Genomic DNA, 22,661 nt, shown 5'->3' with positions numbered 1-22,661 from the left:
CTATAAACAGTCAGTTCAAATATGAATATTCATTTGATTTTTAAACTTGATTTATATGTGGATACCACATTTCTCTCTTTATTATTATTATTTTTAATAAAATGCTGAAGTGGTAGGTAGATACGAGATAAAGGTAGAAAACAGAGTTTAGTGTTGTAAGAGAGCAAATGTAGATGATCAGGTGTGTGCCGGTAGACTATGTGTTAATCCGAGCTAGACAAGGGCAATAAACATCCATGTATGCAGAAGATTTCTCTCAGAACATGAGGGGGGAGGTTCTAAGCCTCACCTCTGCTGATCCCCATTTTCTCACCTGATGGCCCCCTGCAACTGTGCCTGTCTTAGGTTGTTCCTCCCTTGAGGAATCTTACCCGTCTCTGGCTAACCAGTCATCTTCCGGGGCCATACAGGGAAATGTGAAGTTGGTAAGTGAGAGGGAAGCCTTATTGTTTGAAAAGGTTAGCTTTTTACATCTTTGCATATTTATGCCCTGTGGCTTCTATGCCCAGCATTTGTCTTGAGGTGTCTTTACCACTTGGAAGAATTATGATACTCGGTAAATTCGACATGTGGCACGAGTTCTATTTAAAGGTTGTAATTAGGTAGGAAGAAGAAAAGCTATAGAAGTAGCAGGCAGAAGAAAACCTGGGAAGATTGATTATTTCTTTGACATATCTTCTTGTAGAGTAACTTCAGCATGGATAGGTTTTAAACTACTAATTAAATTGCGCACACACATTAACATAATAGGAGTATAGTTACATAACCAAAGCATACCTTTAATTACCAGCCATCTCCAGTGAAACCAAGAAAACCAGTTAGGCACCTTAAGTTGCCTTCTCATTTTGTTGGTGATTTCTTTCACTATGCAGAAGCTTTTTACTTTGATGAATGTTTATTCTTTATGAGTTTTATAGTTTCAGGTCTTATATTTAGGTCTTTGATCCATTTTGAGTTTATTTTTATAGACAATATAAGACAGTGGTCCAGTTTCATTCTTTTGCATGTAGCTGTCCAGTTTTCCTAGCACTATTTATTGAAGAGACTTTTTCTCCAGTATATATTCTTGCCTACAATGTCATATATTAACTTACCATATAAACATGGATTTATTTCTGCACTCTCAATTCTGGTCCATTAATCTATGTGTCTGTTTTGGTGCTAGTACCATACTGTTTTGATTACTATAACTTTGTGGTACAGTTCGAAACCAGGGACATGATAACTCTACTATTATTCTTTCTCAAGATTGCTTTGGCTATTCAGGATCTTTTGTGGTTACATGCAAATTTTAGAATCATCTACTCTAGTTCTATGAAAAATACTACTGCTGTTTTGATACAGATTGCATTGAATCTGTATGTTACTTTGGGTACAATGTACATTTTAACATTTTATTAATTCTTCTACTCTATGAACATGGGATATCTTTCCACTGAAGACAACTGAAGTTGTCTTCAATTTCTTTCATCAATGTCTGAAAGTTTTCAGAGAACCTGTCTTTTACCTCCTTGGTTACATTTATTTCTAGGTATTTTATTGTTGTTGATGCAATTGTAAGTGGAATTTTCATTTCTTTTTGTGCTAGTTATTACAGATTTCTGTATGTTGATTTCTGTGTATTAATTTTGTATCCTGAAACCTTACTCAATTTGTGTATTCTAATAGTCTTTTGATTAGAGTTTTGTATATATATATAGTGTCATTTTCTCCACAAATATTAACAATTTTACTTCTTCCTTACCAACTTGGATGCCTTTTCTTTCTTTTTTCTGTCTGATGGCTGTGGTTAGGACTTCTGGTACTATGCTGTGTGAGAGTGGTGAGAGTGAGCATCCTTGTCTTGTTCTTGATCTTAGAGGAAAAACTTTTAGCTCTTAACCATAAAATATGACAGTTGTGAGTTTGTCATATATGGCCTTTATTATGTTGAGGTATGTTCACTCTATACCCACTTTGTTGAGTTTTTATCATGAATGTATGTTGAGGTTTGTCATGTGCTTTTTCTGCATCTATTGAGATGACCATAAGGTTTTTCTCCTTCCTTTTCTTAATGTGCTGTGTCACATTAATTTGTGGATATTGAACCATCCTTGCATCCCTGGAATAAATCTCACTTGGTAGTGGTGAATGATCCTTTTAATGTATTTTTTAATTCAGTTTACTAATATTTTATTGAGGATTTTTGCATCTGTGTTCATCAGGGATATTGTTCTGTACTTTTCTTTTTTTGCAGGAGTTTTGGTATCAGGGTGATGCTGACCTCATAGACCTTAGAAGCATTCCTTCCTCTTCAATTTTTGAAATACTTTGAGAGGATAGGTTTTAACTCTTCTTTAAATGTTTGATAGAATTCCTTATTCATTCATAGATCCATACCACACAGTTTCTGGGCTGCACATCATTCTTACCACTTTTCTAAGCTCATATTTCTTTTTTGTTTTGTTTTGGTTTTAGATTTTAACATTTACTTATGACAATATAATACATTAATTTTGAATGCCTATGGAAAATTTCTGCCAAGTATTATTTTCAAAAAAGTTACATGGGAAATAGTACATATGCAACTCATCAAAGTTTTATCATGCTAAATATAAATAATGCATGATAAACATACTTCCTGTTCTTATTTTACATGGGTAATTATAAACTTTTCCAACAGAACTTATTTTTTACAACACGCATTTTAAATAAATATTGTATATTTATTAATGTATACAACATGATGATTCAATATCCATACATAGTGACATGTTTACTACAGTTCAAGATCTACTTTCTGCCACTTTCAGATATATACAATACAATATTGTTAACTAAAGTTACCATGCTGTATATTCATTCTCAGGAATTATTTATATTTGGAAACTTTAGCACCAGCGTTTGCTTATGTAATGAGAGCACCTGAAATCTACTTTCAGCAAATGTCCAGTATACAATATAGTAATGTCAACCATGGTTGCCATGCTGTATATTAGATCCTCAGAATTTAGTCATCTTATAACTGGAAATGTGTACCCTTTGACAAACATCTCCTATTTCCTCCATCTCCCTACCCCTAGTTAACTATCATTCTACTCTGTGCTTTTATGTATTTGACTTTTTGAGATGCCACATACAAATGAGATCAAGAAGTATGTTTCTTTGTCTATAAGCCAGTATTTCTTAAAAGTATAGGTTCTAGAATCACCTGCTTCAGAAACAAATTATTTAAAATGTCATTTCCTGAATCTTTTGATAATTCCCATGCACATTAAAGTTTGAGAACCACAATTTAAGCAAGTGGATGCTAACCTTTGATTCTAAAGTACCTGGTTTTGTTGCTTATAAGATGGGTTTTGCTGTGTAAATGGACCACTATGAGAGATTATTAAAGCTGAGCCATGATTTGAAACCAGGATAAGTCCCAGTTCTTCTCAGAAACACTGATACTATATACTTCCCAAATCATGTCAGCCAGGCATCTCCCATCATTTGTCCCCCTGGGACTCTGATTACTGTCTCCCTAAACTGCTTATTTCTGATGATACAGGACAGGGTGTTGACCTGTCCAACAGAAGCTGATAGTTTCTGTGACATTTTCCAATTATTCAAGTCAAAGCTTATAATTAGTTTGGCAATGGGTTAGCCATGTATAAGAGAACTTCCTGCACCTCTTTAAAGCCAGCAGGCACACCGAAAATCAATTCTGCTTATGGTTTTCTGATAGCCCTGAAGAGTTATAATTATAATATACATCTGTAATAGCAAAGCTGCCTTATAATCTCCTCTTGTAGCCTATAATCTCCCAGCAGCTTCTGCAGACTTGATAGCAATTTGGATACTGTTGCAATTATGCCACTTATATGCTGAGGGTGTTGTTTTCAACCCTGTGCGTTTTTTAGTGCACTGATAGGAGGGCCTGAGTAAAGCCCAAAAGCAAAGACACAAACATTATCAAAAGATACCTGGTAAATAATAAAGGCTCAACAAAAGTTTGGTGGATTCTATTGAAAGAAGGGCCTACTTTTTAACAACAGACAATGTGGTAATGTTTAGAAAAGAATAGGAGTGGTACTTTTCTGAGGTATCCAAAATACAAGTTTCCTGATGGTTAAGGTTGTTGGTGGCATGGGCTGAGAAAAGAGGGAAAGTTAGTGAGCCAGCCTACTTCTCAAGGCCAGGGTTTCCTTTCAGCCCTGGTTCCACCTGATTGGTTTGCTAGGGCTGCCATAGCAAAGCACCACACACTGGGCAGCATAAACTACAGAAATGTGTTGCCTCACAGTTCTAGAGACTAGAAGCTGAGATGCTTCCTTCTGAGAGCTGCAATGGGGGGAGGGGGATCCTCAGTCACATTCTGAGGAACTGGGGGCCAGGATTTCGTCATATGAATATTAGAGGGACACAGTTGAACCTATAATACCATCCCTCTGAACAAAGCTTTGATTTTCTGGATTGTGTTTCAGTCCTGACAGGACGCGAGTGTAAAGAGATCACAGAGTATCTGCCTGCAAATAACCCTCCTGGGAGCTGTGTCATTGAGATTAAGCACAGAGGGATAACGGAGCTGATGTTGGGAATCATTTCCTGTTTACTTTCTCTTAAACCCTTATTAGTTCCATTAGCTTACATAGCAAAAAGCACTTGCATTTCTGCAGACTATACTTCTGGTATTTTACTCTGGTCTCAAACTTCAATTTTCTGGGGAAATTGAGAGAGGGTCAACTAGGTTAAGCTAAAAGGACCTGGTCAAATTCAAAATATTCTGATTTTTACAGAGTAGGAAAATGGGTCCCGGGGAAGTTAAATGGCTCACCCAAACACAGCGTGCACAGCGTACACAGCTACTTAGTGCTAGGTTATTACCAGAACTCAATTTCCCCTACTCTTGTCCTAGTTCATTCTTCCACATACCATGCTGCTCCTCCCAGCAGTGGAGGACAGAGGTTCCCTGATTTAAAAGTTTCCCAATTCCTGTTGCTTTTGGGGTGCCTTTCTCTTGCCAGAGAATACAACTCTTTTCAGTGCATGCCACTTCTCTTGGGATGTTTGGTGGACTGGTCCTATTACAATTTTTTTATTCCCCTAAGCCTTACTTCTGGGAGCTACTTAAATATATTCTCTCCCATCTCCATGCGTAAATGCTCTGGGAAGAGAACTAATTCTGACATTAGGCACTGCCAACACTGAACAGGAAAACATGTTTTCCAAGAGAGCAGAAGCCATTTGGTATTATAAAGTACAATAGAAATTCCTTTGATTGTCAAGGTTTTTACTTTTTTTTCTTGTTTGGGGTGGGTTTTTTTATTCTTTGCCTTATTGTATTTTACAATGATGATGATACATAGTTTTTTATTCTTTTTAGCATTTATCATATTTAACTTTTATTGAAGATTTTTTTAAGTCAGTGACCCAGCCATGTCTTACTATTTACCAACTTACTTTTTGCTTTTCACAGTACCTGGAACAAAGTATGCACTTGAATGGATGATTTATAGTTTTGTAGTAGAAAAGCAGATACTGTTTTTGACACTGACAGTTCATTACCAAAATAGAATTTATATATAGTAAAGTGCACGAATCTTAAGTGTATAGTTCCATAAACTTTGGCAAATACGTACATTCAAGTAACCATCACCCTAATCAAGAAAAAGGACATTTCCATTATACCAGAAAGTCCCTTTCTGCCTCTTCATAATGACCTTCCAGGTCATTCTCCCTTGTTTTCTTCTGGAAATTCATCATTTTAGCTTTCACATTTTGCCTGTGATCCATCTTGAATTCCTGTGCATAGGGTATCAGAGTTTATTCCTCCTACTCTTAAGTTAGATGATCAAGACTTGTTTATAGTTATAGATAGTGATTCAGAAACAGATCTGTCTGTCTTATAATTAAGCTATTGTTGCTGGGGGTATCTTAAAAACACAGCAAAGGGCTAATTCCCTGCAATGATTGGATAGTTTGAGGCTATAAGGTAAGATGTAGCTCCAGAGGCAGAGCTGGGTTCAAATCCAGGAGCCACCATTTATTAACTGTGGTGAGGCAGGTTAGCCTTAATATTCACATGTACAGAATAAATAGGAAGAGACCCAACGTAACAGGGTTATCTTTAATGATTAAATGAAGTAATGTGTGTGAAACAGTCATCATAGTACGAACATCACCATCAATGATGACTGCTAGTTTCAAATGTGTGTGAGAGGATGTTGAAAAGAAAAATAATCTCTGGGAGATATGTAGTGGGAAAGGCTCCTCCTGTTTGAAAAGGTTTCTCTCTACAGCCGCCACACACACGTGTTCTGCTTGCTTCTGAGGCTGCTGGGGGCAGGAGCTCAGCTACTGCCAGCTCTTTGAGCAACCGTGGCATCCTGTCCCCAGACTGAACAGACCTCAGAGTGGTGTTTGTTTCTCTCATTACAGTTCCTGCAGCTGGTATGGGCCTCCAGCCTTCACACACACAGGGAGAGAGGAAAGTTAAGTCCCAGCACTAGACCCACATGGCAGCCACGGTCAATTCCAAAGACAGAGACTGCCTCCCTGCTTGCCTCTTTATCTAAAAATAGCTTAAGTGAGGGAACAGCAGCTCCTTCAGAGAGCCCCTGGTTGGCCAGATAGGTCAGAAGGGTAGGTGATGAAGCAGTCTGGATGCAGTGACCATGACCAGGGGCTTCCCACTTCTGTGGATTCACACCGGGGAGTCTTGCAAACTTGCCTGTCCGTCCTGCCAACGAGCTCAGCCTGATAGAGATTCTCTGCCCTTGCAAGGGCATGCGATTTGCTGCATGCAGACACTATCCAGGCTGCAGACAAGAACCCCAGTGGTTCAGAATTCCACACACATAGCAGCCTCCACTTCCCCACCCACCCCAGCCAGAGGTGGGTTTTTCAGAGAAGGGCACTTGGTGGTGGTGGCTTGACTGTCACATCAGAACTGCCTGTGTCCTGCTGGCAGGCGCCTGCCATGTGCAGTGTCCCTCTAAGACTCAACAAATAGTTGCAGCCTTTCAGTGAAACTAGGCTGTACTTGTGGGTTTTCATTGCCAAGTAGAGTTTTCCTGCCCACATTTCTTATCAGTTAATGTTCCGGTCGCTAAACTTAGAACAGCAGGAAGGGAATTCTTTCCAAAGTTAATGATAAATCTGCCTGTGCAAGCAGACCTCATCAAAGCCCCACTACACTCCCCTGCCCCCAGGAAACAGGCGGGGGTCTCAGAGTGAGGAGCACAACCCTCTGCTGGCCTTAGGCTCCCTTGCCTTATCTGACCTGGTCTTTCGGGAGGCCCTGTGAGGCAGGCTGGGCAGGGACTGTCTTTCCCATTAACAGGTGAGAACCCAAAGCTCAGTGTTGGGACCTGCCCAGCATTACAACGGGTAATCTGTCAAGAAGCAGGGCTTGTAGCTGGGCCTCTACCTCTAGTCCAGATGCTCCCTGGGTTTTATCCCCATGGTGATCAGCCCGTTTCTAAAGGGCAAAACCTCCTAATGAGAAGCAGCCCAAATATGGCATCAATTTAAGCAAAAGTTAAAAAAAAAGACTCCACTTAACCTTGTTATTGGGAACATTGTTCTTTGCACAGCCCAGAAATCATGCCTTTGAATCCAGAGAGGGAAATGTAACCCTAATTTACTGTTAGCCAGGCATTAACAGGATTTACAGAGTCATAAACTCCATCAATTATTTTCTAAATGTAGAATCAATCCATGGATAAAGTAGGAAAAATTTGGCTGTAGGTGTAAGATAAAAATAAGTATTAATAGCTATGACAAAGTAGAGATTTAAAAAATTTTTTATGTGGATCTGATACAAACGATAGCAGGGACAAAAGTAAAATAATACGGGAAATTAAAGATATGTTGTGTATGGTTGATGGAGTAAAAAAGGTTAAGTATATTAATCACAGTTATAAAATAAAATATAAATAGCAAATATTGGGAGGAAAAGCAGAGGGAGACAGGTAAATGTCCTTCCTATTCAATCAATAGATGCTGCCTTAGGTTGAGAAAACCTTTTATTCCCTGATTCATCAAAAGATAAGAAGGAAACCACCAGAAGAGCTGAGAAGAGAAAGCTTTAAAGGGCCTGTCCTTAGGGGGATGACAGAGGTGGGGCCAGGAACCTGTTCTTTTCATCAAAAGTCATCTATATCCTCTGATAGATTATGAGGATATTACTTGGATAAAAAATTAAGGCAGTGAGAGGATAACTTTTAAAAGACAAAAACTGTGGATCATACCATATGTTCCCTGAGCAAATATCCCCATGATAATTAGCTATAAAATACTCATTAGGTCTTCAAACAGAAATCAGTGTGTTCCAGGCTATCAAACTATTGATGGCTGTTTTCAGAAGTCCAGCCAGGGTGATGCTCTCCAATGAAGTCAAATTAATGGCTGCTGGTAACAGAAAGGAACATTTTCATAAATGACAGAGGGGCCTGCATGGCATTAGAGAACCGTTAATGTTGCTCCCAGAGCATGTGAAACCCATACTCCCTCCCCTTAGCTACGACACATGCAGAGAGCAGAGCAGCTGAAGAGTATTGGCAGCTCTTTACTTTTATAAGGGAAGATCAGAAGGGGTAGATTCAGTTTCCTGAGTGCTTTGTTGCAAGTTAGGCACAATTAGCCCTCAGATAGTCTGAGTGAGAGAATCGTGGCAAAATTTGATGCAGAACCCAGGCAGCCAGCCAGACTCTTAAACCCAGTCACATACATTGCTTCTCGAAATGGATCTTCCCAAGCTTTGAGGTAAGGAATGGCAGGCCCTCCAACTCGACCTCTGGGTTTTGAGGGCATTCCTCCCAAGAGGCATGACCCCTCAAATGGAATCTGGAAAACACTCTTTGAAATTAGAAATTGATCCCAAATAGGCTTGTGTCCAGAAAATCAACAGTACAAGACAGAGATGGCAAGAACATTCTCAAATGTCAGAATGGAAGAGAAATGCAAAATTGATCAGTGACACAGACACTTGAGTGAAAAATCCTTCTTAGAATAAATCTTAACTTTGCAACTTGGGGTATCTATGAGGAAGGAGGAATTTGCTGTAGGCTAAGGAAGCATTTTTTAGGTTGAGTGGCTTATTCTTGCATTATCTCCCTACTCTTTTAATAACTACATTTCATTACTTTTTTAAGTAGTGATGGCCATACATGTACACATTCTAGTATATAGTATAAAGGTTTTTAAGCCTAGATAATACTTTATGTATTATCTTCTTGTGTGAAGCATTTCTTGATTAGGAAAGATATACCTTTATCTTCAATGTGTATAACCCTAACTGATTTTGGGAAAAATAACAACAGAAAGTTAAAAATAAAATATTTTGCTTCCAATTTCAGCTGAAGCACAAGATAAAAGCATGGTGGGAGCCTACAGGGCTGACGAGGGTGGTCATCAGGAACCAGTTTTGCAGGTATTAGCTGACCACCCACCTCCAGCCTTTAAAAGGGTTAAAGAAGCCAAGAAAAGGGTTGGCAGATGGAATGTGATCTTTGGAAACAGCTGTCAGGGAGTGGGGCTGCCTGTCCCAGCCCGGAGAGAGGGGCTTCCTAAGCTTCAAAGGCCCCTTAGAGTACAGGGGACATGATATGTGTCCCCTAGTGTCTGACTGATGCCTGAGATCCTTGAAACTAGCAATGGCTGAGCAAGGAGACTTTGCTGGTTGGCAGTGGTCTATGCCACTCACTCATTTCTGTCTCTTCCATGCTTTGTTTTTCTCAGTGCTTTTGACCAGCATAACATATAAGTATTTTTCTTATTGTCTGTCTTCCTCAATGCTATGGAAATTCCATGAAGCCGAAAATCTTATTTTAAACTCTGCTACGTTCTCATACTTAGAACATGATGTGCATGAATATGTGTTGTACATTATCACGAATCGCTCCAACAGCCCTGCATGTTCAGTATTATTCTCATTTTACATGGTGGGGGGGGACACTGGAGCTCAGAGGGGTTAAGAAACTCATCTAATATCATAGCTAAGAGGGGAGCCAAAATTCAAAGCCAAATGATCTAATTCCAAAGTTCATGCTCTGCCTATAATGGTTTATCAGCTCTAGTATTTGTTTCTCTAAAACGTAGTCTCATCCTTTCTTGGACAATAGACAGTACCTAATCTAAGATTTTTAAGGAAGTAACATGCCAGTTCTTTACTCACTCAGTTTATACTGGACAATGAGGACAGCAAATGTAAAGAAAGATGAATGAATTGGTTATACAGCTCTTACTCAATGCCAAGATGTAGTAATGTCGGATGATTCCAAGTACATTTCATGGCTGATTATTTATATAGGCTTATATATTTTAGAGTTCTTTCTTATCATTTTGCTTAATCATTAAAATGTTTAGAAGTTTAAGTAGCTTTATTCTTGTTAAATATTAGTCATTCTTAAAAATGTTTTCTTAAATTGTGGCAAAGTACACATGAAGTCAACAGAATTTACCATCTTAACCATTTTTAAGTATACAGTTCAATGATAAGTACATGCACCTTGTTGTGCAACCACTCTCCAGAATTCTTTTCATCTTGTAAAACTGAAATTCTCTACTCATGAACCAGCTTCCAGCAACCACCCTCTACTGTCTATCTCTTTGAATTTGGCTATTCCAGGTACCCCATGTAAGTGGAATTACAACAATATACGTTGTTTTATGACTGGCTGATTTCACTTAGCATAATGCCCTGCAAGGTTCTTCCATGCTGTAGCATGTATCAGATGCTGCTTCCTCTTTAAGCTGAATAATAGTGCATTTTATATATATATATATATGTATATATATCACATTTTGTTTATCCATTCACCCGTTGATGGACATTTGAGTTGCTTCCACCTATTGGCCACTGGGTATAATGCTGCTATGGACATTGGTGTATTAGTTTGCTAGGGCTACCCTAACAACTGCCCATAGACTAAAAGACTTAAGCAATAGAAATATGTCTTCTCATAATTCTGGAGGGTAGAAGTCTTGACATCAAGGTGTCAGCAAGGTTGACTCCTTCTGAGGCCTCTCTCCTTGGCCTGTAGATGGCCATCTTCTCCTCTCTTTACAGGGTCTATTCTCTGTATGTGTCTGGGTTCTATTCTCCTCTTCTTGTAAGGACGCAGGGCACATTGGATTAGAGCCCACCTGCAATGATCTCCTTTAACCTTAATTCTCTCTTTCCAGACCCTATCTCCAACTGCAGACACATTACAACTTTAAGGTATGAATGGGAGACAGGGAGGCACATTTCAGCCCATAACACTGGGTGAACAAATATCTGAAACACTGTTGTCAGTTTTTTGGGGTATATACCCAGAAATGGGATTGCTGATTCAGATGGCAATTCTATTTTCAACTTTCTGAGGGACAAAATATGTTGCTTAGTAAAGCATACTTTGCCTATGTACTTTTCCTCAAGCCTTTCTAGGCATCATTACTTTTCTCAAGCAAACCTCTCCACAGCTCACATCAAGCCCCATGTACTGCATTTGCTTTTGCTGGTGTGTATGATTCTCCTCAAGCTCCTAGGCACATTTGCCTTGGCTATGTTGGTTTCTGCCATGGCAGTTTTCTAAAATTTCAGCAGAGATGACTGTAGAAAAGGTGTTTAATTGGAAAACAAAGTTCAGATCCTAACTGTTCAACTTCCCTATGACCTTGAGCAAGTGAATACTCCTCCCTGACTCTCAGTTTCCCTGTCTGCACAGTAGAGGTATTGGGCTGGCAGATATGCCAAGGGGCTGGGCAGGCTGAAGCAAATGGGTATGAAACAGGGCAAGTATGAGGCAGAAGAAGGTGGTAGGGATCCTGCAGGAGTGGAGAGGACATGCCCGGTTGGAAGGCAGCAACTGGAACCTCATTGCTACTCAGAAATGTGGGCTGAGTGGCCAGCTCTTCTGGTTTCTCCTAAATGGCAATGGGAAACCGGGTGTTTATGGAAATTTTGGGTTTCTTAATTTAGCAGTAATTCAAGCTAAGAAATCTCCTTGGGCCTAAAACAAAATCTTCTTTAGTCTATGGGATTTTGTTAGGGTAGCCCTAGCAAACTAATACACCCATGTCCACTATTTCTTTGAGCCAGATTAGGCCTTCCTGCTAGCAGTTTGCAACCTCTATGCTAGACATCCTCCACGGTGAGGGTCCCCTGACCTGTGTTCCATCAGTACTGGCCCTGCGACATCATACTTGCTTCCTGAAGTCTCTACTTATGGTCTCTTCACCTCAGAGCAAGTGGAATTTTTTTATGTTAGGAAAAAGAAAATGTTTTTTGAATGATTGGCAAATAAACCAGGGATTTATTCCAAACAGATAGTTCTAAAATGTATGTGACTTAAACTTGTCTGTCAAATTTATGATATTTCCAGATCAATATAGCAGGATAAAGAGCCCAGATATAAATCCACACATATCTGGTCAATTAATATTCAATAAAGGAGCCATGAATATACAGTGGGAAGCCTTTTCAACAACTGGTGCTGAGAAAACTAATTCCAAACACAAAAGTAAACTCAAAATAAATCAAAGACTTGAATGTAAGTCACGAAACCATAAAACTCTTAGAAGAAAACATAGACAAAAATTTCTTGAATATAAGCATGAGCAATTTTTCCCTGGACACATTTCCTTCAGGCAAGGGAAATGAAATAAAAAATGAACAAGTGGGACTATCAAACTAAACAGCTTCTGTACAGCAAAGGACACCATCAGTAGAACAAAAAGGTATCCTACAGTATGGGAGAATATATTTGTAAACAACTTATCTGATAAGGAGTTAAAACCCAAAATATATAAAGAACTCACATGCTTCAACACCCAGGAAACAAATAACCCTATTAAAAAATGGGTAGAGGACCTGAACAGACATTTCTCCAAAGAAGAAGTACAAATGGCCAACAGGCACATGAAAAGGTGCTCCACATCACTAATCATCAGGGAAATGCAAATTAAAACCACAATGAGATATCACCTCACACCAGTCAGGATGGCCAACATCCAAAAAACAAGAAACAAGAAATGCTGGCAAGGATGTAGAGAAAGGGGAACCCTCGTACACTGTTGGTGGGAATGTAAAGTAGTTCAACTGTTATGAAATGCTATATGGAGGAACCTAAAAAAAACAAAAATAGAAATACCATTTGACCCAGGAATTCCACTCCTAGGGATTTACCCAAGGAAAACAAGATCCCTGATTCAAAAGACATATGCACCCCTATGTTTATGGCTGTACTGTTTACAATAGCCAAGATATGGAAGCAACCTAAGTGTCCATCCATCAGTAGATGAGTGGATGAAGAAGATGTGGTACATATACACAATGTGATATTATTAAGCCATAAAAAGAAAAGAAAAATCCTCTCATTTGCAACAACATGGATGGATCTAGAGGGTATTATGCTCAGTGAAATAAGCCAGGTGGAGAAAGACAAACACCTTATGATTTCACTTATTTGTGGAGTATAAAAGCAAAGTAAAACAGAAGAAACAAAATAGCAGTAGACTCATAGCCACCAAGAAGGGACTAGTGGTTACCAAGGGGGAGGGTTTGGGGCAGATGGTGAAAGGGTTAAAGGGGCACAAAAATTTTCAATCATAATATAAGCTGGTCATGGGGATGGAAGTAGAGAATGGAGAATATAGTCAATGATTCTGTAACATCTTTCTGTGATGACAGATGGTAACCACACTAGAGGGGGTGAAGATTTAATAATATAGGTAACTGTTGAACCACTGTGCTGTATTTGAAACCAATGTAAGATTGTATAACAATGATACTAAAATAAAAAACAGATAGACTGAGGTACTGCAGTTGTGGAAGTAGAGGTGATGGGCTACATGGTGGCAGTGGAGATAGTAAGAGATGGTCAGATTATGGATATATTATAAGTGGAGCCAATAAGATGTTCTGATGGACAAGATGTGAAATATGCGAGGAAAAAGAAAGAGGTCTTAAGGATAAAGCTGTGTATATTAGTTCCCTATTGCTCTGTAACAAATTATGCCCAAAACTTACAGAACTATGAAGTAATGAATGGGTATTGTTTTAAACTGCTAAAAAAAGAGTATAGTCAGTATTGCCACATTACTAATGATTCATTCATTCCCATTGCTATATATATATATATATATCATTGTATAAATATGCCAAAATATTTTCTGCTTATGGGCACTTAGGCTGTTGCCAGTTTGGCACTATTACAGATAATGTGGCCACGAATGTTCTTGAATGCTTCCAGATCCATTTGATGTTGGATTTTTGTCAAATGCATTTTCTGCACCTACTGAGATGTTAATAAAGTTTTTTTTTATTTCAGGCTGTTAATATGGTAAATTACACTGATTAATTTTTGAATGTTAAATGAACTTTGAAATCCTGGGAGAAACCCCAACACTTCATGTATTATTCTTTTTATATATTGTTTGACTCAACTTGCTATAATTTTGAAGAATTTTTACATCTATTTATGTCTTGCATCATAAAAAAATATATCTTTCTAATACTATGTACTGAGAGATCAAGTTCAGATCATGGCCCTTAGATGCCTCATGAAATGCTTTCTTTTTTTAAATAACTTTACTAGGATATATTTCACATACTTATAAATCCACCCATTTAAAGTACAGTTTTGTGGTTTTAGTATAGTCACAAAGTTGTATGGCTATTGCCAGAATCTAGAGTTAGAACATTTTCAAAACCCCCAAAAGGAAATCCATACCCCTGACCCTGGCAACTACTAATCTTTCTGTCCCTATCGATTAGCCTATTCTGTACATTTCACCTAAATGCAGTCATACAGTATGTGGTCCTTTATGGTAAATGGAAGAAGGCAGTCATGTTTTCAAGATTCACCACATTGTTGCATATATCAGTTCATTATTTTTTACTGTTGAATAATAATCTGCTATATGAATTACTTACCCATTCATTGACTGGGGGACATTTGGGTTATTTCCACTTTTTGCTATTCTGCATAAATGCTACTGTGAACACTTACACACAAGTTTTTGTGTGGGCATGTTTTCATTTGGATCTGTACCTCGGAGTGGAAATGCTGGTTCATATTGCTTTGAGGACATACCAAACTGTTCTCCAAAGCAGCCACCATGCTACATTCCCATCCACAGGCAGGAGGGCTTCAGTTTCTTCCCATCCTCTCCAGCACTTGCTATTGACTGTCTTTTTTATTCAAACCATCCTAGTGGATGTGAAGTGGTATCTTTGTAATCCTGATTTGCATTTCCCTAAAGGCTAATGATGTTGCGCATCATTTCATATTCTTATTTCCCATTTGTATACCTCCTTTGGAGAAATATCTGCCCAGATCCTTTGCCTATTTTTGTATTTGGTTATTTGCCTTTTTATTGTGTTAATAGTTCTTTATATAATCCGGATACAGGACACAGTGAGCCTCATTTTTGTCCCCCATGTATAATGAGGCTCAGAATGTTCTAAGGAAACTATTCTTATACATATGAAAAACAGTGTACATAACAAATATTTATTTTTTCAAGATGCCTGTTTGATTTTATCAAATTTGACCATGTGATACTGAGGAAATGTGGCATATCTTTTTACTGAGATCATGTTGTATTTTACCTAAAACAATTGATAAATGTATCTATTAAATCCTAAAGAATTTTTTTTCTGTTTTGTCTTTTCTATTTTAATTTGTCTTAACTAAACTAGTGGCTTACTCATAGTTTCCAAAAACAAAAGATAAATATTAGATTGGAAAAGACTTGCAAAATGAGTTTATGTCTAGGGAAATGAACTCTGGACCTCAGGAGAGCAGGAGAAAGAAGGGGATTCCTTTTTGCTGTATTTTGTACCACATGTAGTACCATTAACAAAAGAGAATATTCTGGAAGTGCTCTTCTTTTTAAAATTTTGTTATGCCCTTAATCTTATTAAGGGAAATAAATAAATATTACTACTTAAAGCTCAGACAAGAAGGGGGAAACTTAGTTTTGGACCTCATCAAGTAAGTTATAAACATTGACAAAATAACCCAGAAGCTGTGAGAGATTTTAATTATATAAAATGTGAACTAAAAGAAATATATATATATAGGAAGAAAAATCATGCCACATACAGATATTTTCTGACAACCTGTTTCTTGCTTTGATGTTTAATAAATTCCTGTTTCTATTAGGCTTACCCAGCCACAATTGTTTTATGCCCACACGAGGATTAAGTTATATCTTAGCAGTTAAAAGGCAAAAGTCAATTAAAGCCCATCACTGCATCCTTGCTTTTGATCCCAAAACTAATCTGAATAATGTTCATGGCCACACAGTTCCTCTCAAAGCAGCATCCCTTGAAAGCTGGTGGTTTACTAAACCCAAGAAATCTGTGAAGGTTTACAAAATTAACTCAACAGTTCAATGGAAAAAGGCCACATTCACCCTGCCCTTTAAAATCAATCACAACAGACTGTTTCCCAAATTGTATAATCCATCTTAAGTTTTTGAGAAGCAAGAGGGTCTTTTTTTTTTTTTACTCTGTCCAGAATTGAAGAAAGAGAAAAATCTAGCAAGCCAAAGTGAAGTGATTTTGGTCCCTTATTTCCACATTCTCAAATATCACTAAGTGGAAAACCTGTAGTAGATTCTAACCTCCCCACCCCTTCCTCTTACTAGTACTCTGTATTTTTAGTTTTTCATTGTATCTTTTATGATCAGGAAAAACACAAATGAACCTGATTTATTAAGATCCTTATAATTCTTTTGACAAGTTTTTTTAATATTGAAAAGGTCAGGATTCCTAACTATGTTCACCTATCTTAGTTAGTAGGTAAGTATGTACAGAAATAGAATTATGTGTAGTCCCCAGACTAGGGAAGCACAAAGGGCTCTATGTTCCATCCAGCTGGGAGGATCAAACAAGAAGCTCAGAGGTTGACTTTAGACTAGAGTTTCCAGAAGCAGAAAGCTCTAAGCTAAACCTTGAAGGGGCAGCAGGCCCTGGTAATGAGGAAGGTGAGAGAAGAAGCCAGTCTTCTGCACTCCTGCTCCCAGGCCTGCTGCCCAGGGAGTGCCACAGCCTGCTGCCAGCTTTGTTCCACATGGCTGATGGCCAGCCCTTCTAACACCAACATCACTCTGCCACCATTGTTTGCAGATTTTGTGTTCCTGCAAAACCATCACATGGAAAATTTCCACAGGTTTAAAACATATATTTCAGTACAGGAAAAAATTGTGTACTCCTGAGCCCCTAAATTAATTCCCAATGGAAATGCTATCAAAATGTACCAGTCAGGACATTGGCCTTAGCAGTGTTTTTCTGGATAGGTATCACCAGGCAAAGAAAACAAAAGCAATAACATACAGTGGGTGCTACATGAAACTAAAACACACATTTTTCCAAAGATGGCCAACAGACACATGAAAAGATACTCAACATTACAAATCATCAGAGATATGTGATCCAAAACCACACTGAGATCTCACCGCACACCAGTCAGAATGGCTAGTATCAAGACAAGATATGACAAGCATTGGTGAGAATGCAGAGAAAAGAGAATGCAGAGAAAACTCATACATTACTGGTAAGAATGTAAAATGGTGCAGCCACTGTGGACAGCAGTATGGAAGTTTCTCAAAAACTAAAACTAGAAATCCCATATAATCCAGCAATTCCACTTCTGGATATTTACCCAAAGAAAACAAAAGCACTGATTTGAAAATTAGTGCAGTGCTCTATATATACACCCCTGTGTCTATTGTGACAATATTTACAATAGCCAAGACATGGAAGCAACTAAGTGTCCATTGATAGATGAATGGATAAAGAAGATGTGCATATGCATATGTGTGTACACACACGCACACACACAGAATATTACACAGCCATAAAAAATGAAATCTTGTCATTTGGGACAACATGCATGGACCTAGAGGGTATTATGCTAAGTGAAGTAAGTCAGAGAACAATACCCTATGGTTTCACTTACATGTATAATCTAAAAAACTAAACAAAAAAACCCCAGAAACTGACTTGTAAATACAGAGCACAAACTGGTGGTTGACAGAGGGGAGGGGAGCAAGGAGATGGGTAGAAATAGGTGAAGGGGATCAAAAGGTACAAACTTCTAGGCATAAAATAAGTTGCAGGGATGGAAAGTACAGCGTAGGGAATATAGTCAATAATATAACAACTTTGTATGGTGACAGATGGTAACTACACTTACAGTGGTGAGTATTTCATAATGTATATAATTGCCAAATCACTATGTTGTGCACCTGAGGCTAACACAGTATTATATGTCAGCCATAGTTCAATTCTTGAAAATGTTTTAAAATGGACCAATTACTGCAGCAGTTAACACTGATTATATATCATGACAAAACAAGGTTCTTTCCCGTCATAAAGGTTCTCCAGTATCCCTGTGGCTCCTGTCCTTGTTCTGCTCTAAGGACACCCCCAGGCTGTCCTCACAGCACACAGGATTCAGTACTCTGTATTTATGTGATTTGTTGGTACTCAACAGGGGAGGCCTTGGACTAGCAGCCTGAGCATCACCTGGGAGCTTGTTGGAGACACAGACTCACAGACTCCAGGTCAGAGGAACTGAATGAGAAACTTGGGGTGTGGGGCCCAGGAAACTGGGTTTTCACCAGCCCTCCAGGAGATTCGACTTTACATTTGAGAAGCATGGTTGGAATTGAACTCCAAAAAGAAAAACAAAGTTAGAAAAGTTCATCAGTGCTAATGCTGCACAGGTTTTACAGATCAGCAGTGCCTGAGTACAGTAAGAGGAGAACTTAAGCAGTGGAAACGGACTATTCAGTGGCAAAGCTGACCAGTGGTGTCTAGCTCCACAGATGTCCACCCTCACAAGGCCTGGGCCCCACAAGTCACCTCTCAGAAATGTGTGAAGGAGTGTCTCGTGCACTGGAGTACACAGAAAATCCCCCTACTAGTAACACCAAATTATTTCAAGTCAAGTGAGCACATCTCCAGGTGTGACCTCAGTTCCTTCAACCTCTTAACTGTTTTCATCCCGAAAAGCTTTCCCAGCTCAGCCTCTTCAGCTGCAACATTGGACATATCCTTGGATTTTCCTCTAGAGGCCACATGTTCATTATTATTCTTTATTTCTCCAGTAAAGGGTTACCTTCCAGTTCAACATTTACCTTGGAAGAGGGGACCGTCCACCTGACTTCTGAGCCAAATGCTCTGGAAATGCAGGACGATAATGCCTCTGTGCTTGACGTCTATTTAGTAAGTAACGTTCAGTTTCTTCTTCTTCCTGTTTATGAATGGACCCACACCATGGCTTACAGGAGAACAAGTTCTGTAAGACTAGGCATGCTTAGGTTTTAAAGAAACAATAGTATTCTGTCACTTCTGCAAATGGTGTGTCTTTTCACAAGCTGTTAGTCCACAGGTAATATAGAGAATTGCACGGAAGAATATCTAGGCTGAGATACTAAATCACCACACATAGTAAGAGAACAAATCACCTAATGAAGAGGCAAAGTGGGGCTCCTGGGTTATTCTCAACAAAGTAATAATTTCTTTGACTCAACTGTACCCCCTGTGTATGAGTCTTCTTCATTTAGGGAATACTGCCCTCATCAATTCGTAGCTTAGGCACAGAACCGGGTTGTGGGAAGAATCCAAATTCAGCACCAAAGAATTTTGGCTCACTTCCTCCCTCGGGGAGTCACCAACCAGCTGTGTGATCTGGGCAGGAACCTCTCTGCCTATGTGTCCTTATTTTCCAAAGGAGAGAAATAATGCCTACCTCAAAAGCGGCTTGGTGGATCATGAGTGATTAGGTATGTGAACACCCTACAGTGCCTGTCAAGTTGTCTACAGCATTAAGTTGGCTTCACTGATTAGATGAGGTCTAGAACAATACCCTGATGGGCTAAACTGTAATAGGGGAGCCTGAGTATTTTCCCTGCAAAGTACATCTCACACACATTCTCCACATCCTTGTACACCTGCCCAAAATCATATGAAATGGGGATTTTCTACTCTCTTAGGTTTTTCCCAGCCTGAGCTCTTGGTATGCAAGCTTGACATTAGGAATCAACTCCACTGGGTGTGTGTCTCATAGCAGCACATCCCCACACCCCCACTTTACGCTTCTCCATGTCCCCCAGCCTAGAGCTATATTCTCTCATGTTACTTTGCAGACATCAGTCACCCTAAATGCTGTTCTTCACCCCAAAGTCCTCTAGTGTCTTCCCCACCTCTGCCTGCGTCCTCCTTGTCAATGCCATTCCAGCCACACTGACCTCTTCAGTATTCCTTCCGCAGACTAATCACATTCCTGCCTCAGGACCTTTGCATTTGCTGTTACTTCAAGACACTCTTCCTCGGCTGTCCCATGCTTGCTCCTCACTTCTTTCAGGTCTCAGTCCAAACACCTCCTTCTCAGATAGGCTTCCCTTGATACCTCTGGCACCAGTATATAAATAGCAACACGCGTGCACACACGCGTGCACACACACACACACACACACCAACCATTGTGAAGGGCTTAACCACCCCTGAATATCCTGGTGGTAGCCCACACAGACTTTTTTTCCACTGAGAAATGCCCCTCCCCACAGAGCCCCCACTTTTAAAAAGACAAGTTATAGTATATTGTAAAATCCTTACAGAAGAGACGGTTCCTCTTCACAACCCAAGGGAGAGGAAATTAAATAGAAAGAAACATTAGAGTGGGGTTTTGGGGGGTTTTTTTGGTGCCATGGTAAGTTTGAAAGAGATAGAAATCAGAAAATCTCAAAAGACAGTGAAATCTATTCTTCATGAGCTAAGAATTTATGCCACTTGTGTGTATCTTTACAAAATCAAGGTTTGCGCCACCTGGGGGCATTTGGTAATGGCAGAATGTAAAATCACAAGGTGGTTAAATAGCCATCCTGGTGCCAATTCCTTATCTGTTTATTCCTTTGGTAGAAAGGTTGTCTTATTAGTGATTTTGATTGTTATCAGTATTGGTGTTAGGAGTATTCTTATAAATATTTATTTGGGTTTTATTTGGTTTTATTAGTACCTAACTGTATTGCTTATTTATGCCTTTGTTTGACACTGAGAAGCAAAGCATTTCAGAAAAGGATAATGCTTACCTCCAAGGCTACAGGGGAAAGCCACAGTGTTAATTGTTGGCTGTTTTGAGAACACTTGAGGGCCCATTAGAAGTAAAGGAATCATGGCAGTTTAGAACTAAAGAGAGAGTGCGGACGGTTAGCTGGCTGCTGCATGGTCTGATTAGCTTTCCCAGCCCGGCATTTGTTGTGGGTCACAAGCACAAGAGAGGAAAAGGAGCGGAGAGTCAAGCTGTGGGAATGGTAACAAGACAAGGAGCGGAGAGTCAAGCTGTGGGAATGGTAACAAGACAGTGGAAGTGTTTCTCACCAAGCTTAGAGAAAAGCTGATCTAGCCTAATCTTATTTTGTAGCTAATAACAGTAAGCTATTAAACATTTCAGGGTTTCCTCCATTGGCGACACCGTCCTAAGTACTTTGTATGTATTAATTCATTAATCCCCTCAACAAGGCCAGGGTAGTAGCTCCATTTTACAGTCAAGAAAATTGAGGCATGTGGAGATGAAGCAGTTGTTTCTCCAAATTTTGCCACTTCACACATCCTCTATCATAAACCTTCATAGTATTTAAACTTAAGTTTCATGGCAATACATCTGGAAAGTTCTGCACCACTAACTTGCAATTCCAGGGTGTGCTTTCAGGCTGAAACTTTTTTTGTTTTGCATGCTCTTCCAGGACTGAAAGGATACAGCTCATTGCCCTCCCTTCAATATTATCATTTACCTCTACACTATGAAAAAGTGAAGGGAAAACCAGTCTTACCTTACAACTTTGTCTCTCCTTCCTCTTTATCTAACTGGCATCCTTTTAATGACAGCCGTCCTCACTTGAAGGGCAGTTTGAAACTTCTGTGATGACATTGTGTTCAGTGTTAACAGCCACACAAATTTCTCTCCTAATGTTTCTCCTCAAAATTCAGCATTTCTCTGTTGATAGGAACCTAATCCCCTGGTGCTATTGTGTATATACTAATGTATAATGTTGTTTATATGCCTTAAGAAATATATAGGATTTAAACCCAAATGATTTGTGCACACCAGATAGCATACGAAATTTCCTTTTAAGGATCCATCCATATTATGTGCATGCAAATCAGGCCAACTGTCCTTTTTCCTGTGATTTGACATGAAATTAAAAGGATAGGTTGACCTTAAAAGGCAGCTAATCATTCCATCATCCTTATTACAGCATTTGATTCAGGCTCCATGTCCCTAGCTATCCTGCACTGCTTTGAAAAGGCCATTCACCTTTATGCTGTAGAGTTCCAGCCTCTCTGATTCCTTTGCAAATATTGAATCAAGGGGGGTGTTTTGGAAGATGTTTTACCTAGTGACCAAAGATGTGTTTTCCATTGAATTTTTAGTTGATGACACAGATTATGTATTTGAAAAAATACAACAGAGATGAGCAGGCTCTACCAACTTCAAATGGGCAACCATTCAGTCTTCATAATAGAGCTGTAGTCCACATTTCGGATAGTCCCAGATATTCTAAGGCATTTACATGGGCCCGGCAACTGCTATTTCAGTTCCAAAGGCAGATTCTTTGCCTGATATAGAATGCAGTTTGGTATTAATGAGAAAAGGAAGAACCAAGAAATCCATGGCAGCTGAAAAATGCCGCGTGTG

At 39.1% G+C, this 22,661-nt stretch overlaps 1 protein-coding gene across 5 annotated transcripts in view; it reads left to right on the top strand.

The window, feature by feature from the left end:
• Positions 1 to 22,661, top strand: part of PIP5K1B (phosphatidylinositol-4-phosphate 5-kinase type 1 beta) — a 385,124-nt gene that overhangs the window by 286,513 nt on the left and 75,950 nt on the right. For all 5 annotated transcript variants that reach the window (XM_057498597.1, XM_057498594.1, XM_057498595.1 and 2 more), the window contains one exon: positions 19,072 to 19,189. In XM_057498597.1, coding sequence (XP_057354580.1) covers positions 19,072 to 19,189 — 118 coding nt within the window. The remainder of the gene's footprint in view (positions 1 to 19,071; positions 19,190 to 22,661) is intronic.

This window comes from Manis pentadactyla, chromosome 3 (genome assembly GCF_030020395.1).
Source record: "Manis pentadactyla isolate mManPen7 chromosome 3, mManPen7.hap1, whole genome shotgun sequence".
NCBI classification, from domain to species: domain Eukaryota; kingdom Metazoa; phylum Chordata; class Mammalia; order Pholidota; family Manidae; genus Manis; species Manis pentadactyla.
This window is presented reverse-complemented; position numbering and strand designations above follow the sequence as displayed.